The sequence below is a fragment of the Nansenia antarctica genome, assembly GCF_963989245.1.
Source record: "Nansenia antarctica genome assembly, chromosome: 1".
Lineage (NCBI taxonomy): Eukaryota > Metazoa > Chordata > Actinopteri > Argentiniformes > Microstomatidae > Nansenia > Nansenia antarctica.
The window spans coordinates 4,206,016-4,225,034 of NC_137674.1; the positions used below are offsets into that span (position 1 = coordinate 4,206,016).

At 42.6% G+C, this 19,019-nt stretch overlaps 2 protein-coding genes across 3 annotated transcripts; one reads left to right on the forward strand and one right to left on the reverse strand.

The window, feature by feature from the left end:
• Positions 1 to 112: 112 nt before the first annotated feature.
• sec23ip (SEC23 interacting protein) lies at positions 113 to 9,805 on the forward strand. Of its 2 annotated transcripts, none has more exons than XM_080546120.1 (17): positions 113 to 257; positions 936 to 1,480; positions 1,656 to 1,860; positions 2,546 to 2,739; positions 3,623 to 3,712; positions 4,022 to 4,142; positions 5,081 to 5,170; positions 5,371 to 5,512; positions 5,675 to 5,883; positions 5,995 to 6,251; positions 6,833 to 6,928; positions 7,017 to 7,181; positions 7,292 to 7,447; positions 7,943 to 8,045; positions 8,209 to 8,394; positions 8,919 to 9,081; positions 9,338 to 9,805. In XM_080546120.1, the coding sequence occupies exons 1-17, from the start codon at positions 125 to 127 to the stop codon at positions 9,417 to 9,419; spliced, it is 2,937 nt and encodes a 978-aa protein (XP_080402246.1). In that variant the 5' UTR covers positions 113 to 124; the 3' UTR covers positions 9,420 to 9,805. The 2 variants fall into 2 exon arrangements, with proteins under 2 accessions (XP_080402246.1, XP_080402247.1); XM_080546121.1 differs by having other exon boundaries at positions 8,922 to 9,081.
• Positions 9,806 to 12,335: 2,530 nt separating this feature from the next.
• On the reverse strand, positions 12,336 to 16,891 carry csgalnact2 (chondroitin sulfate N-acetylgalactosaminyltransferase 2). Its single transcript, XM_080546160.1, has 8 exons — positions 16,636 to 16,891; positions 15,317 to 16,309; positions 14,605 to 14,821; positions 14,295 to 14,396; positions 13,941 to 14,119; positions 13,309 to 13,403; positions 12,997 to 13,078; positions 12,336 to 12,839 (listed from the first exon to the last, which is right to left on the reverse strand). Exons 2-8 carry the CDS (start codon positions 15,969 to 15,971, stop codon positions 12,547 to 12,549), a joined length of 1,623 nt encoding a protein of 540 aa, XP_080402286.1. The 5' UTR covers positions 15,972 to 16,309; positions 16,636 to 16,891; the 3' UTR covers positions 12,336 to 12,546.
• Between the last annotated feature and the right edge of the window lie 2,128 nt (positions 16,892 to 19,019).

Genomic DNA, 19,019 nt, shown 5'->3' on the forward strand with positions numbered 1-19,019 from the left:
TGAACCTAGCCTGGCGCTTGCAGATCAGTGAATCGGCGCAACAACGTCAGACAGATCCGGGTTGAGATGTTATGCCTGCCTCGGCAGTGAGCTAAGCTTGGGTCTACGTGTAATTTGGGTGAAAATGGCTGATAGGAAAGTCAATAATGTCCCTAATTCCAGTGCGAATTTACTGTTTTCTGCGGCACCAGAGTTTAACTTCAACCTCCCTTTCATCCCTGTGAGTCAAGCGTCGGGTCCCGCGGTGCTGTCAGGAGGTAAGAGGGGCAGAGAGAGGTGGAGGGGTAGAGAGAGGTGGAGGGGTAGAGGGGCCCCCCTATAATAGACCAACATGGGGGGGCAATAGCAGCTAATCAGCTGTACATCAAGACCCTTCCACATTTGTCAAGTTAATTCCTGTGATTTTATTGAATATCAGGAGGATATTTCAATGGGAATTGTTTAACTAGTTTAATGAAGGCGAGGCAAGGCAAGTTTATTTGTATAGCACATCTCATACAGGGGCAAATCAAAGTGAAAGTGCTTTACATACATACAGTATAACAAAAAAAGGATAGTACAGAAAAAGAAGGATAGTATATATATATATATATTTTTTTTTTAAAAGGCAAGAATAGATAAACATATGATAAATGAATGATGAATAAAGTCTAACTTATGTGACAAGCTGTCAATGATGTCCTGTCAGAGAAAGAGCTTTTGTATTGGTTGCTTGGTTGGACAAGCATGTTGTCTTTTTAATATGATTTGTCTGCAAGCTTCAATCAAAAGGATAACTCTTTAGTTCTCAACGTGACAGCGACAATAATTCACACCAAGTATTTGATTTTGAAGCTGAGTTTGCAGGGCCTTGCGGTTATTTAAATGCATTCAATAAAATAGTATTGATCAATGTTATGCCTAATTGTATCTGCTTGTTGTTGTTCTTTTCCAAGACGATTCTACAGATGTTGGAGAAGAAGACAGCTTTCTGGGTCAGACCTCAGGGAACGCTCCGGCACCCGCCACATTTAACTACTTCTCCAGTCCGGTGACCACCGGTGACCCATTTGCCTCCATCGGGCATCAGCCATGTCCACCCCCGGCACCGTCTGTGGCTTCTGCACCTTCGGGTCCATCGTCTGTCCCCGGTGGCGTCCCCAGCATGGCCTCGACCGCCGCACTCTCCGGTCCACAAGCTAACATGCCACCATTTGGCACTGCTGTCTATCAGAACCCCATGGGAAGATACACTCCGCCCCCAAGTTCAGTGACTCCGCCCCCTCCCCAGCCCCCCCAGCAGAGCTATAACCCGTATCGCCACACCCCCCTCAGCAGCAGAGCCAACCCTTACCTCGCAGCTCCAGAAGTTCAGTCACACACACAACCCCACCCACAACAACAACAACAACAACAACAACAACAACAACAGCAAAGCCCATACGCTCTCGGCGGCTCTCCAGCACAAACATTCCAAACGGCACCTTCCACGTTCACAAAGGTAGACAGCTCCTCTCTGTCTGTCCCTCTATGCTGTCTTCTTTCCTCTGTGTCTGTCGCTATTCACAGCGAGTGTCTTAGTGCACGACAATAATCTTGCATAACATGAATAAATGAAAAATGCTGATGATCACGCTAAAGAATGCGTCTCTTAACGGTGTTTACCTTGTCTTTAGCCGCCTCCCACACAGATTCAGGCTCTCGCTCCCACCAACGCTGGGGCGTTAGTCCCGGCCAATCCCATGATGCAGCAGTACAACTATAACGTCTATGAGCCTATTCAGCCTCACTGGTTCTTCTGCAAACAAGTGGAGTTAAAGAGCGTCTGGCTGCCCTTCAGCATCCTTGACTCCATTCAGCTAGAGGAGACCTACAACTCAGGTGAGATGGAGGTGTTCATTATTCGGTTGTTGAGTCTGACGTCAAACATGATGTTTAGCAATTTCCGGGTCCAAACCAGAAATTCCCTGCACCATAGTACCAGTGTACTACAGCGGTAGAATGACAGTTCAATCGTTTTTTAGACTCGGATCTATTCCTACAACAAGGGACACAGCACTTTCCCGTTTTTCCCATATTTGTCAGCATCTTTGAGCCTCGGAAAAGCGCCATATAAATATAATGAATTATTATTATTACTGAGGCATTTCAAAGACAGCGCCTCAGCCAACTTTGGACCCGGAAACACGTCACGACTTAACAACCGAATAGCTACCCAGGCTGATTTAAATAACCTAATTTCAACGTTGATTTTCACTGTTTTTAACCAAGCAAATCTGGCCATTGATATGCTGTGTTGTGTCTCTTGTCTATGTGTAACTTTATGTATGCTACCTTCTTGGCCAGAGCTCACTTAAAGTAAATCTCAATGTGACTCAGGTTAAAATACATGATATTAAAATATGAATATAAATATAATACATAAAATACATAATACCTAAATAAAAAACGAAAAATAAAACATCTGATAAATACAATGGTTCTATCTAGGATCTATCTATCTATCTATTGTGATGGCATACACAGTGTGTGATCTGACTCTGTTTCCTTCCTCCCCCCCCCTTAGTCCAACCAGACCCTGAGAATGTGATCGTGTGCACAGACGGGGGGCGCTACGACGTGCAGCTGTACGACCGCATGCGCACCGCCGTGTTCTGGGAGGAGGAGCCCACGGAGGTGCGCCGCTGCAGCTGGTTCTACAAGGGAGACGCAGACAGCCGCTTCGTGCCCTACTCTGAGGAGTTCAGCGACAAGCTGGAGGTCTGTGTTCTGTGAAAGTCCACCAGTTATCATCTGTTCACCAAGGCCTTTGGCCCCTAGTTTAGTTTTGTCGCTGTTGCTGTCTCTGTGTTTTCTGTTTTGTCTGTCTGACTTTTCTGTAAAATCCGTAAATTGGTGGCCTGGGGTGGTCCAGTGGTCTAGCACCGCGGTCTACAGTGCACACATATGCCTATGTCGGCATGGGTTCGAATCCGGCCCATGCCCTGCTGACATGCCGTCACCTCCTTACTTTCCTGTCTACCTTCACTATCTCTATCCAATAAAAAGAAAAATATGAGTGGGACTGCCCCACTCTGAAAAAAATAACCTTTAAAAAAACATCTGTAAATTGTCCTTGGGTTCGTGAAAGGCGCTATATAAAACCAAGATATTATTATTAGTATTATCTGTTTGTGTTATCTCACTGCTGTCTGTGTTACCCAGATTAAAAATATATAATATAGAATAAAATGTTGGGATTAAACCCTGGGAGTAGACTGAGACGTTAATGTGATAGCAGATCAAAACATTTTCCTCATTATATATGTGACACGTTCTAATGCTTTGGTCCTCATATCGGCAACCAATCAAAATGTTCGGACTTTTCTTTTGAAACACGGAACTACGTTTCAACGCTGTTGAGAATCACAACACAAACTCGCTAGTCAAGCCAAAATACTGCAACGCAATGGAATTTACATTGTTAGCAGACTCACAAGCTGTGTTAGTTGACCAGCGATGTGTCATTGATTTTCAACAATGCAGAAAAATATTCAAGTTTTTCTAAAGAAAAGTCAGATCATTACATCAGATCCCGATATGAGGACCAACGCATTAGAACGTGACACAAATGTGTGAAGTGGCATATGTCTCCTCTCTCCAGGGAGAGTATAAGAAAGCCGTGTCCACCAACCAATGGCACCGCAGGCTGGAGTTCCCGACTGGCGAAACCATCGTCATGCACAACCCAAAGGTGATCTATTGTCTGCTTGAAGTTAAGAGTGTGTATTGATCAAAATACCACCGCTCATCCGTGATCAGACTTAGCGGAGGTGCTGGAACTGAAGAGTATCAATAGAGTGCAAAAAAACAGCATCCACACACTCAAATTATGGGCAAAAAAAACGTAGCTTATTGCGCGACCTTTCGGTCATAGACGTTCTTCAGGAGTGTGTATTGATAAAATAAACACATTTTGAACATCAAACAATAACTAAATGGGAAAGGAACATGATTTTGTTTCTATGTGTGACACGGCATTCTCTCTTCCTTCTGTTTGCAGGTGATAGTACAGTTTCAACCTTCCGCCATGCCGGATGAGTGGGGTACGACACAGGACGGGCAGACCAGACCGAGGGTCGTCAAAAGAGGCATTGACGATGACTATGATGAAGTGCCTGATGGTATCAACGTTATTTTCCCTTTTTTCTTTTTTAGAAGTATATTTATGAATGAATGGTCTTTATTGTCATTGCTATAGTACAGGTACCAAACAACGAAATTTGGGAGGGGGGGGGGCTCCCCTGGTGCTAGGAAAGAAAAAACTAAAAACAAGAAGGGAAAAGAGCTGGTTTACATAAATAAAGGCTATGTACACTATCCACTATACTATACTATACAAATAAAACACTGTGCTGTACTCTATGCTATGCTATACCTATTCTAACATTTCCTATTCTCTGAACCTTATGTACCCTAGGGTTGTCATATTGCACATAGTGTTATTGCACATTCATTTAAAGTGTCGCAGTTTGCAGGTTTGAAATGTACACAGTTGTGTTTCAGTATTACACTTGATTTCAATCTAGTAGCTGCCATCAAATTGTCTAGATTGTCCAGGGCCTAGAACCTAGGTCTTTGCTGTGTTCAGGGCCTGAATGGCCCTGGGGTAGAAGCTGAGCTTCAGTCTGTTTGTCCTTGCGAACATGGTCCTGAACTGCCTGTTCGAGGGCAGCCGAGCAAAGTGTTCGTACCCAGGGTGGGATGGGTCTCTGGAGATCTTGGAGGCCATTTATTGGTTTTCAAAGGGTTATACATTTAAGAACAGGAGCAAGAGAACAATATACACCCTCAAAGTTATTTTCCTGATTACCACAAATAAGTTCAGGTTTCAAGTTTATTGTTCTGTCACATTACACAAGTGTAAGACAGTAACATTCTTAGGCTTCACTTCCTGACATTGGGGCACAAGACAGTATTAAGGGTATATTTTAAGGGCATATTTCAAGATAAAAGTAGTCGATAGTACAGGACATAAGTGACAAATAAGACAGGATACAATTAGCAGTTGTAAGTTGGTTGAACTAAAATATGTGCAAACAACCCTTTTTCTTTGTTCCAGGGGAGCTCCCTCAGGTGGATCACCTGGTGTTCATGGTGCACGGCATCGGTCCCGTCTGTGACCTGAGGTTCAGGAGCATGGTCGAGTGTGGTACGTAAGGCCCAACATCTCTAATCGGCCCCTCCGTAATAAGTTACACACCCGGTGCAGTTCTTTATTCATATCACAGTACTCCCCTGATATCCATTTAGAACAGCCGCACAGCAGCTACATTTACTGACATTCCTTTCAGTCACGTGACCACAGCTTTCTCTGGTGACTGTAGACACTGTGTGTCTTTGTGTTCACAGTGGATGACTTCCGCAGTGTGTCCCTGAAGCTGCTGCAGAGCCACTTTAAGAAAGCCCAGGACGATAATGTCATCAGCCGGGTGGAGTTTCTTCCAGTTCAGTGGCACACAGCCCTGCACGGGGATGCCACAGGGGTGGACAGGTAAGGGGATACATGACTAGGATGTATCCAAAAGCTTTGGAAGAGCTTGTGAAATTGTCCTGATTATACCTCTCAGTTACAACCTCTTACGAATGAAACCTCACACCTTTCTCTCTCACTCATTGACTCGAGTAATGATCGACGATGTCTTTGCTGTTTTAGGAGGATAAAGAAGATCACCCTCCCTAGCACTGGCCGGCTGCGTCACTTTACGAACGAGACCCTCTTAGATGTGCTGTTCTACAACAGCCCCACCTACTGTCAGACCATCATGGACACAGTTGCCCTGGAGATTAACCGGCTTCATGACTTGTTCATGCAGCGAAACCCAAACTTCAGAGGAGGAGTGTCCGTGTCTGGGCACAGCTTAGGTAGGAACCCCTGGTACTTGTACTACAACTGTGTGTGCATACTTGTCTGTTGAAGTCCTGTGAGAAACGGTGTGTTAAACCAAGCGTGGTGGAATATGTTCTTACCTACAGGTTCTCTTATACTTTTTGACTTGCTGTCGAATCAGAAGAATGGCTCGCCGATGCAAGCCGTGGAAACTGCGAATGGAGGCAGTCCTGTGGCTACCCCTGTCCCCCAGGTGAACCATGCTGTCAGCCCACCTGCTGTGGAGGAGGAGCCTAAAGAGGAAGGGGAGGAGTTGGAGGACCTTTCCGCTGTAATGGGGCATCTGGGCCTATCAGAGTACCAGAGTACCTTTGAAAAGGAGAAGATTGACGTAGAGTCGTTGGTATGAACCCTACTTGCTTGTTCTAAACACCTGACTGTATTTATTTTCACTGGTAATTCGTTCAATTTATTCTTTTGATAAAGAGACTATTTATAGGAGCACAGGTTCGAGTGGAGACACGGGAGACTATTGAGGTTCTATGGCCGGGGTCCCCAGTAGGCGGCCTATTTTTGGAGAAATGCCAGAAGGAAAAACTATAATTTGAAGGAAAAAAAAAATCTTACTTCTGGCATTTCTTTTTTTAGGGAGTGGGGGACGACGACACTATTCCAAACATTCATAATTTCAGCAATCAATCAAAGAAGAAATGTTCCCTCTTAATTCCACCCCGAATTTCCCCTATAGTCCATTCCCCTTCTCTGGCGCACCACATAATATTCAAAATATGCAAGAATTTCGGGCTGGAGATTGAGTGGCCCACGGTTTCCCAGTGCATTTTAAAAGTGGCCTTCTGTGAAAAGTAATTGGGGACCTCTGTTCTATGGTATTCTCAATGCTTCACAGGACATCTTGAATTAGTGATTGCAAAGTCTGTTGCTGATTGATGATGATGTTCTCTCTCTCTATCATTGTTTCCTCAGCTGATGTGCACAGTCGAAGACCTGAAAGAGATGGGCATCCCTCTAGGGCCAAGGAAAAAAATAGCAAAGTTTGTCAAAGAACGAGCAAATACACAGGTAAGCTTTAGATCATCTGTGTTTTAGGCACCAGAGAATGGATACAACCTCTGTGTTAATGTACCTTCTCTCGATTCAACAATGTCAGGCAGTGGAAGAGAAGAAAGCAGAAGTGAAAGAAGCCAGCCAAGAGGTGGTGCCTACCCAAGAGAGCAAGACCCTGCCTGGGCCCACCCCTAAAAAGGTTCCCGTGGACGGGTCCATCTCCTCCATCCACGTCGATTACAACTATTTTGAAGTCGGCACCGGACAGGTAACGTCTCATGTCTAAAACATGGCAGTGTGTGTGAGTGATGTCGCGATGTTGACTACTAAAATGAAATGTTGTTGAGCAAATCTGTCTGCTGCTTCAACCCTGCCTAGGTGTCGGTGGTGTACCACACGCTGGACTTTGAGCCAATGAATTTCTTCGCCCTGGGATCTCCGATAGGGATGTTCCTCACCGTGCGAGGCCTGGAAAAGATCGAGGAGGGTTACCAGCTACCGACCTGCAAGGGATTCTTCAATATCTACCATCCGGTTAGCCAGCCCTTCTTACTAGCCCTTCTTACGTGTCTCCTGAGAGGTGTATATGTGATGTGTAGCGGTGGCCTAGTGGATAGTGAGTTGGACTGGTGATTAGAAGGCCATGAGTTCCAATCACCACCTGGAAACACCACCACTAGTGTGCCCTTGAGTAAGGCACTTAGCCCTAAGTCTCTCCAGGGAGACTGTCCCTGTAGTCTCTAATTGTAAGTCGCTTTGGATAATAGTGTCTGCTAAATGGTTAAGATGTAAATGTAATATGTGTACAAGCTGATGACACACAATTCCTACGTCAATTAGTAGTTCAGGCAACCAAATACTAGGTGTCTGTGTTTTAAAATTAATTGATATGCAACATTGTAATATCGTGCTCAAATGTCCAATATTGATATTTAACAGAAATATTGTTGTTTGTCTGATAATAGAATGCCTGTGATTGTTGTTCTGTAAAGAAAAGAAAAAAAGGATATCTAAACTTTCTGGTTTTAGTTGGACCCGGTGGCGTACAGGATTGAGCCCATGATAATGCCAGACCTGGACCTGAAGCCGGTCCTGATCCCCCATCACAAAGGGAGGAAGAGACTGCATCTTGGTACGGACCTCTAGACTTCATCAGGATGATGTGTTGTTGCGTCTATGGTGTTCAGTGCCGTTATGTTATAATGGTGGATGGTTGTGTGTTATAAAGGTGGATGGTTGTGTGTTATAATGGTGGATGGTTGTGTGTTATAATGGTGGATGGTTGTGTGTTTCAGAGCTGAAGGAGAGCCTCTCCCGTATGGGGTCTGACCTGAAACACGGCTTCCTCAGCTCGCTGAAGACCGCCTGGCAGACGCTCAACGACTTCGCCCGCGCTCACACCTCCTCCGCCCAGCTGCAGGCCGAACTCGCCATGGTGGCCAGTCAGATCAAAGAGGAAGAGGAGAAACAGACTCACGAGGGTGAGTCTTCGGTTTGACTGTCTCTCCTTGGCCTTGCCTGAAGAGACGGTCTATGACCGAAAGCTCGCGCAAGAAACTACGGGTTTTTTGCACAGATTTTAGTGTGGATGCTTTTTTTTTTTTTTTTTGCACTGTCTCTCCTTGAAAAATGTATTATTGGTGCGAATTAGGTTAACCATTCACAATGGCTAAGCGGTCATTACAAAGAGATAGAATCAGATTATAGCTAATGAGGAGAACAATGAGATCAATGGCTGATTTATTGTCTATAAAGAACCACAGCCCACAGGCATGTAAGAGCCACTGAAATGTTTTCAGCACAAAACCCACACACAAAACAACATGCCCATTATGTATGATAGGAATGTAGTGATAAAGCTATTTAATATCGCTGTTTAAGTGTATTTGAATAGGGATGTCAAACAAATATGCCATATATCATTAAAAGTATTTGACATAATGTATATGTTGTGGTTTGTATAGATTTGTTTTATTTTTTTAAGTTCCCTTTTGGTTTGTTTCAGAAGACAAGATGGTGGAGAGCCATGAGATGCAGAGGGAGGAGGAGCCGCAGGTGAAGATAGGGATGCTGAACGGGGGGAAGCGCATCGACTACGTCCTACAGGAGAAGCCCATTGAGAGCTTCAACGAGTACCTCTTTGCTCTTCAGAGTCATCTGTGCTACTGGTACGGGGGGGAGGGGTGGTGGGGTGGTGGGCATGCCTGGGTCATTACTGCCTGGGCACTCTTCATGTCAGCTCAGCTGTTTCACACGTCTCTTTTTGCATTCATTAAAATGCATCCATATGATTCTCAGTAATACCGTAACTGGTGGTTTGAGACCCACTGCAAACGTTCTCACAGCTGATCTGACCGGGTGTTATATTGACAGGTTAATTTATTCTGCAGGCATTCATATTTATTTGTTGCCTTCCTTCTCCAGGGAGTCTGAAGACACAGCCCTGCTCATTCTTAAAGAGATCTACAAGACCATGGGTCTCCACCCAGAACAGATCATACACTGATACATAATGGATGTTGGCTGGAATCAAAAATAAAACTTTCTGAAACCCCCATACTGTTTCTCTTCCCATCAGGGTTTTTTTCCATGTTTGATTTGATAATTGCTTTTCTTTTTGTTAGTATTTTGCTTTATTTTCTATTATTGTAGTCTATCGTATATAATGATTAATAGTTTAGCTTGTATAATGCCATTTGTCTTAAATTAAAAAAAATAAAAATAAAATGGTGGATTCCATGGCCACTTTATTTGCTTGAAATCACATTTTTATAGCCTAAATTATAGAAATTGTGAGTTTGGTTGGAATTTACAGAAATATATATGTAATAATCAAGTTAGATATTTACAAAGGAAAGAAACTGCTAATTAAATCTTACATGTATCATAAAGAGATAATAAATCATTACTTTCACATCATTTGTTTTGATTTTTTTGGGCGTATCAAATGCTTTCAATTTAGTGTTGTGTATTGTAGGTACAAGAACATTTGAATACTGTGCAGTTGTGTGTCCTACTTGGAATCCTTTCCATGTAACACTCGATATGCACTCAATATATCTTTACCAACCATTATCTTCTCATTATGGGCTATATTTTAACAGCATGTGCTATTTTCAAGGCTACATTTTTCAGCGCACATGATGGCTCCTGATGGTTTTCAACCCAGGATGACCCGTCAAAGTTGGCAGCAATTGGCCCACGGTTTGGAGCTTGTTACTATAGCTACAGCTACTTGAGAAGAATGGACATTATTTTCTCATTTTAAAAATATCCAATTATCCAATAATAAGACCATACTAGTGTACACATTATGAGGAGATAGCAATGTTTATTGACATTTTCAAGACAAATGAAGAAACTTTAAAAAACAAAGTGTTTGTTTGCATAAAATGCGACCTGTTAATTGGAATAACAAATGATGACACAAAAATTGCTTGTTCTATCTTCAAGGTTTCTGATACAGTAGTACACTGTACCACTTTGTCCATGTCATTGTTCATTCAAGCCGTCATCTCACTTTCGACCAAGGATCTGTATTATCTCAATGTTCAAGTATAACATCCTTTCGTCAAATGAGAGAATGTCAAAACAGATAAGTGTAGTATAGGGACTCACGCCGGAAGCTTTGACATCCCTGAAATCTGAAGCCACACCCCTCTACTCCCTGTTCCCATTGACTCCACTGTAATGTTACTCTTTACTTTTGAGTTTTATCTTTCAATAAACTTTTCCATGGTTTTGGGGGGTTTCATTATAAAAATAATGAGCTTTCATCACCATCAATCAACTGCATTATAGTTAAAAGACAATTGTACTCCACTGCAAAATGCTTAGGAAAACCCAATTGGAAACTGCAATTGTGGCCACCGTGAACAGTGGTCACACTTCCATCATCTTAAAAGGATAGTTCACTATTTTAGACATTATAGTCAGATGGTTCAACATGTGTGGCCAAATCACCTCAAAGTATCTACCGGTCAGAGATCATTTGAGATGATTGAATATTATCTTTGCTCCCCAATCACTTGTTTTCAGTTACTAGTTGCGATTTAAACTCTGAACCATGGATTAGTTCTTCCTGGCCCATAGACCTGTCAACGTAAGGAACCATCGGACTACGTTGTATAATAAAGTACTTGAAAAAACTATCCCTTTAAATACTGTCTCAGTGATCATCACCTCTGGAGGTGGGGTATTTAATCTCTTCAATATCTCTTAGTAGGCACATTAAGTATGACATTCACCAGCATGGAAACAATCTACCGGTGTATTAGAAAATACTTATTTACATATTATTCAATTCAAGATAAACCTTAAAGTTTAGTGGGAATTTAGTGGATGCAAGGTTCAACTAACTGAAAGGCGAATCTAGTACAATGAACCATAATGCCATGAACCGCCCTCCTGGAATGAATGAGAAGATCACAACAAATTAGACACCTATACAACATACTGATGCGCTGCATGCTTGTAATAACCATATTCCATGGTAACAACTTCTCTTCAATTGCTTCTATCACAATCCAGTCAATACTCTTCTCTGCTAAGTACATTTGGTTATCCCAAAAGAAGCTCAGTCATGTTCGATTTCAATACATAAGTCGTCATCTTCTAAGCAAAGAAACACAGTGACTGATTGTCCCTTTCAACAACGTCTACGCTAACATACAAAGGTCCCTTCTTCATCACTGTAGAATTACAACATAGACCATAACGTAGATGAAATATGAAACAATATGGCTCTAGAGACAATTAGTGATTAAAAAGAGAGAATTGTCCAGTGATTGCTTCGAGGAACATTGCTTAGATCACGGTGGGTTATGGGAAATTTCCCAACATACAATTTTTCCACCGGTATTTTTTGTGTTGTTGACGCAAGTCGTACCATTTGTACGTACCATTATCAGTCTTGTTTTGAAACGTTGCGGTTTTTGATGCTTCACATATAACCAAACAATATTGTACATTTGTGTACATTCAAAGATGTCTTCAGCTGAGCTGAAATAAAAATGTAACAAGGATTTCTGTGTAAACAGGTCATTTTTCTATAGTGCATGTTAGTAATGTCATATGAGGATACCTCAGTTCTCATATTATTTATATACAGTATAATAATAATAATAATACAATAAAATAAAAAATAAAATAAAGAATTAACAAGAGCCTGGACATCAGGTGTAGAGGGGGCGAGACTCCACACAGCAAAAAGGTCTGATTCTGGCCCCGCGGTGGTGTAGCGGTCTAAGCACTGGCCACTAGTGCAAGCTGCCCACCGGGGACTGGGATCAAATCCCAGCTCGCCAGATCCGGATATGGCCGGGGCACACACGGGGAGCGGCATATTAGGCGGCCGCTCCCGAGGGCGGTATAGGAGTATTTCCGGACAAGGATCCGTCGCGCAACACCGCCCCCTGGGTGCCGGAATAACGGTGCTGGGCTCGAGGAGCCAGTCAGCTAGTCTGCCTGGCGGCCTCTTCTGGGACTGCCGGCCACGGGGTCGTGCGGCGGATCCTACGCAATAGGCAGGGGATAATTGGATGCTAGGTTGGGTTCAATTGGATACCAAATTGTCATAAAAGGGGATAAAATCGGGAAAAAAAAATAAAAAATAAAAATAATAATAATCTGATTCACTCTTCTGGTTTGCTCTGGGTCTTGTAGGCTTGCTTGCGCAGGTGATTCTCGATCTCCTCACGGAACACAAGCATACCGAGGTGGGAGTGGGAAGCCTCGTTCATGGCTTTGGACTGGATGCACATGCGGTACTGTTCTGGCGTCAGCTCGTCTGCACACTGCTTCTCATGCCACAGGTGGAAGAGCCCTGACACCGGAGTGCGCATCACAATGAGATCGCTCCGAAGGTACTTCCTGTACAAGTGGACGTCTTCCACTCCCCAACCTTTTACTTCCAGGTCAAAGCCCCCTAGGAAACAGAATTAACCGCTATTAAAATCTCTCAAGATAAGCTAACTTAATTTATAGAAAATATTTAAAAGGCACAGAATAATGTAATAATACAGTATAGATATCTATGCAAGTATGAAGGAGGAACAATGAACAATTGATGAACGCTGCATTACCAATATTGAGGAAGTCTGACTGGTACTGACATGTCATTCCAAAGCCAAAATCTCTCCAGAATCCAGCATCTTTTTTATGAATCTGTATGTAAAAAGAGCACTTAGCATTAGCTACTTCGTGGGCATCTGACAAAATTGCCTGTTTCAAGACAGTCTCATTATCCCTAGTATTTCAAATGAATTAAAATGGAATTTAAAAATACCAAAATTAGACTACTTAAGTCTTTTCATAGCCAAGCATACACAAGTGCATTTAATTGACATGACACAAAAAAACTAATGAGGTATTAATATGATGGTCCAGGTACTTACAAGCTGAGTTTCGATGGGCGGGGCCAGCTCCAAATTTCCATAAACGATGGCAGGATTATACAGACTGAAAACCACTGGATAAAAAACTCTCTTGTCTTCAAGAGGAAAGAAAACATGGGTTTAAAAAAACATCTTCGCATTCACTAACAATCTAAATGTCAATAGCCTTAATACAGAAAATATGACACTGTCCAGGGTACTGATGAACAAGCCCAAACAAATTGAACACAAGGACTGTGAGGCCCTATGTGACACGTTCTAGTCTTTTGGTCCGCATGTCGGCAACGGCAACCAATCAAAATGTTCAGACTTTTCTTTTGAAACACGGAACTACCGGTTTCAACGTTGTTGAGAATCACAACACAAACTCTAGTTTGTCAAACCAAAATGCTGCAACGCAATGGATTCTGTGAGTAATCCCCACTGCTAGCTAGTTACCTATAACACTACTTTACATTGTTAGCAGGCTCACAAAACAAGCTGTGTTAGTTGACTAGCGACGTGTCAGTGATTTTCAACAACGCAGAAATGTATTCACATTTTTCGAAAGAAAAGTCTGATCGTTACATCAGATCCCGACATGAGGACCAAAGCATTAGAACGTGACACATATTCTGGTAGAAGACACCTACTTGGAGCTGTGTGAAGGCGGCAGGTGTCCAGGAACTCCAGTGTGAAATAGATATCGACGTCACAGAAGAACATTAACACATCACCCTTCTTCCAAGCGTGGGCTCCGATGTCAAGACCTCTGCCCCTGGAAAACTCCTCATCCACTGGGATAAGTGTGTAGTTGGAAAAGCTCTCCTCCCTGGAAAGCAATTATGTTAGTCCAATATAGCCAGAGATTACGTACCTCAGTCACTCAAACAGATTCTTGCAGATAACAGAAAACTAACACCAATGGTAAAGTGACAGTGAAGTGAGGTAAAAACTGAATAATACAGAAGCACAATGACCTTTTCCTTCACAATAAAAGAACAAACCTGGACATTTTTTCCAAAGAGGACTTCACTTCTTGCAAGCCTTCCTGTCCGAAGTAAACCACTGTAAGATGCACTTGTCTATCATGTTCTATGCAAACTTCCCTGCAAGCACAAAAAAAATACTGTTAATACATTACCAGAATCTAAAACATCAGTATGCACTTATCAACCTTTCAAAGTAAACACTGGGGTCAGTTCATGCAATATGAAGTAGCCCATCAGACTAATGGTATTGCAGTATTAAAAAATTAAAATTAAAATTAAGGAAATCCAGTAGTAGAAAAAAAAGTCACCAAACCAGATCACACACCTGAAATTGAGTAGGAACTGTGAAAAGGCCTCTGTTCTGCCTGCCAGTGGCACAATGATATTGATGACGATTCCTGTCGTTTCTATGGACGTGCTCTTGACTTTCATTAATGGACCGAATGGCCGGAAAAGAGTGACATGGTGGAAGTTGTTGGAATCCTCTTTGGCAAAGAACAGCTCGTAGAGAGTACCTTTGTCCCGCTCCGTCCTGTACAACCCTGCCATCATCAGTGGATATAACAGAGATCAGCCACATAACAGTGAAGTTCTGTCAAACATAAGTAACCGACTTACAACACTTTCAGACTTAGTTCCCCCTGGTTTAACACTAGAGCAGCCGTGCCTATTTTACCTACTATAAGAGCCGCCTCGGTGGTCAAATGACCATAGTCTTTATGGGAAGCTGCTATATACACACAAAGACCACTAGTTGGCCGCCTTGTAAATTAGCCTCCCTCCTACATAGAAAAACTGCGAAATAGCTTTATACTAGCTTATCCTGATGTGATTTTTGTAAGGATACTGGGTGGTAGAACGCACACATCTAGGAAAAGTCATGAAAGGAGGGTCCTGAAATTTGATCTGTGTGCAAAATAACTTTTTTCTTTTACTCACATGGTCAAATGACCCCACCGATAGCTGTTCTAGTGTTAAAGTCATGAAACAAAGTAGCCTAAGATAAGTGATCCACATAACAGCAGCACAGGTCTCACCCTCGGTAAAGTGGCTCTCTGTGTATATCTCCCGCTGCATGGGGACGTCGTCCTCCTGGGCGTCCTCCTCGTCGGGGTTGTTGATGATGTCCAGGGCGGCTTCGATGACCTCCACCAGCTCGTCCCTGCGGTCTTTACGCACCGGCTTCTCCTCCGGGTGCCTGGTCAGCCCCATCTCCAGCTGGTACACCTTACTGGACGTGAAGCTCTCGAACGGGACCAGGGCGTACTCGCTGGGCAGACGCGCTCCCGTGTTCACCTCCGCCTTGTCGATCTGAGAGTGGAGGAACTCCAGGAGGTCTCCCGGCTCCTGGTCCTTGGCCTCGGCCAGCCCCTGCACCCCCCCGGGGAGCTCCTTCCTGTCCTGCAGGACCTTCAGCTTGTCGCTCATCTCCTGGAGCTCCTGCTTGAGCTGGGCGATCTGGCGCTTGAGGCTGGCGGCGCGGCTGAGGTGGCGTTCCTCCTGCTCCTGCAGCAGGGCCTGGTAGTACTCCTTCCCGTACGACTCCCCTCCCAGGCCCGGGAGGACCAGGCCTACGTCCGCCGGGGGGGTGCACTCCAGCAGGTAGGCGAACAGGAGAAGGACCAGAAGGAGGAAGAGCCCCAGGAGCAGCCAGCGCACCCTGCCCTGCAGGGGCAACCCTCGCCTGGGCATCACGCTCGCATGCAGTAACAGGGGCTAAAAGGTATGCATCGCCTTTATCGTCAGCAAAAAATCTCTGTCAAGCTAGACAGATCATTTCAGATGAGTACCGTGAAAAATAATTGCATTATTTGAAGTTCCCTTTGAAATAAGTTATATCTAAAGCAACATAGTCGTTTTTTTCCATTTAAAGTCCACTGCACAAAGCTGTAAGGACTTTAGTCAAAACATTATTAGTCAAATATGTTCTTTAAAGTCACATAAATGGGGCATTTCGGGGACATTTCTTGTGTCTTCATTGATGGTTGGCTGATAACGACGTTCCTCTACTAAACCAAGGTGCAAAGAACCTGGCAGGTATGAACAGAGATGAACAAATCAATCAGCTTAGACTCTAGAGTTGCAAAAGAAAGACCTTTTTCAGCCCCAAATGATGCAATATTGACACACAACAAAACAATGAATGTGGCAACAACTCTCCGACCATAACAGTCAATAATGTACAATGTCAGGAACTAAAAACGGGAACTTCTTGCATTTGAAGTCTTGTAAATAAAGTCAATTAAGTTCAGGGTTTGCATAATCCAAGTTAGATAACAAGCTAAGCTACCATTTATACCAAAACACAAACAGCTACAGATTGTATTGTACACAACAAGGCTGTGTTCGTAAATACCCTCTGGAAATCTGATCAGCACTCATGGAACGCCTCTTGTCCAATCAAATCGCTTGGTCCCTTTATGACGTTGAACCCAGTGTGCGCTCCGGCGCTCTCAGAGCAAATTTACGAACGCAGTAGCCTACATAACAATAAGGGTCAGGACAGAGTATAATAGAGAGAGAGTAAACTCAAACCCTGTGCTTGTTAAAGTTGCCAGTAAATAAGCAGATCTGGGGGAATCTGCGCCTGCTAGAAAGCCAAGTCTAGTAGATGGATAACATAACATTAGCCTCTCGGTGTCCCCCCGATAACATGTCCCCCCGCCCCTGAGGCCACATCTGTTCCTGTGTTGTTCTCCGCCCATCTACTTCCGGTGAATGTAAAATCATATGAATGTCCTGGTAGATTTATTCAAAATAAAAGTCGTGACGTTAGAATTATAAGGTTCTATCTCCATTTTTGGTCAAAATTGAGTTTTTTTACATAATCTGATCCATTAGGTGTTTATTAATGCCTGTGTGGTGTTATTTTTAAAATGTTGACATTTTTTAGTTAGTAATTAATAAAATACAAAGGTTCCATCTCACAAAACATAATGGAATGTAAAAACTTTGACGCTCAATATCTCTGAACTGCCCTAAACGGAGATAGAACCTTATCATTCTAAGCTCACAAAGTGCCTAAATTAAACTCCAATTTTGACGAAACTTGGGTGAATGATGTGTCTTGTCAGACAGATGCGATGATGAATTTACTAAATGACACTAATCTAATTGGCCCAATGTTTGACTTGAGTTGTTGGTGAATGAGTTTCTGTGTTCTAAGAAGTGATAGATTATTATTATCATTAAAAACATCATAACAGGGTGCAAAGAGGAGAGTACAACCCTTTTCAAGACCGCACGTTTTGGGCCAATTGAATGTTTCCAAATGATACTATAATCAAATCCTTGAAAATTTAATCTAATAAACAGTAACACGTCCCGGTAACTTGTCAGTCATTCGGAGAGGCGCTACATCGGACATCATTCGTGGGGGGACAACATGTTTACTGTAGACTTGTTGATATAATATATATTATAATAATACTAATAATAATAATAATAATAGGTGTATACTCGTTTATACTAGTGAAGAATTGCAACAAGCACTCACCCCAGGGGGACAGTTAGTCAGCTCTCCGCAGTTGCAACTTGCTGACAAGATGTGATGCCGGTGGCACATTTCATATAACTTCCGGGTTTGGCTAAAACGTCAAAATAAAAGCCAATATAAAATGTTGATATTATAATAGAGAGGTGCTCTGAGGTGCTCTGGATCTTGTTGGACTACTGATGTGACATTCTGGTTGATGTCAATTAAATACATTTTCCTCAATCTATAGTTGTAATAATATAATAATATAATTACACAGCAAAAAAGTGTATGGATAAAATCAGAGCAATTGGAGTGTGTGTGTGTGTGTGTGTGTGTGTGTGTGTGTGTGTGTGTGTGTGTGTGTGTGTGTGTGTGTGTGTGTGTGTGTGTCTGGGGGAGGGGACGACGACTGCATAAATAGACTGCACTTCTTTTTACTGTTTATTGATTGCAACAAAATCATGTAATAACAACATAACAATTAATTAACACTCTTTTGTTTTAATAATCATAATTGTTGCATAAAGATTGCCATTACGAGGAATCAAAAGGTGAACTGCAGTTTGACACAGGACATGGCCACAGTCTACATTTAGTCTCATGTCCTCACAACACAGTAGCACTCACTACTATCATTTTATATTTCTGATGTAAGAAAAGAACAGTTGTATTTAACTAAAACGGTTCACTTATTTTCTTTGGCAAGTGAACTTGGAAATGTGAAAGGGGGAACACAAAAGTGGTGTACAATTTTTTTATTAAAGAACATGATCCTATCAAATAGAAACTTTACAGATTATCTGGATGAACAACTCCATGTCCACTCTTTGTCCACTTAACCTCAGAGGTCTACACTAGGTGATGGTAAAGTAGTCCCCTTTCATTCCCGGGCTAGATCTTCACAGTCGTACACTAATAATTGGAGGCTATTGTAGAAGCGGCACAGGCACTTGAAAGACATTAACATTGACATACAACCTGGTACACAGTCATGCAATGATACAGATGTGGCCAACATGACCTTGAGGTAATGATTAACATACCGAGGAGCTGCTTGAAGCTTGGTCTATGCAATTTCCAGCCATTTTGCAGCAACAATTGACTTTTTAATCACCTCAGTTTTAAAGTTTGAATACCCGTGCAGCAGAAACAAAAAGGGATCCAACTTTAGCATCAGACTGTATATGTACAGTGTTTTTTTATATAAATATATCCATACATCTATCCAATTAGAAATCTTTTCTACAATGTTGTTTTTGCTT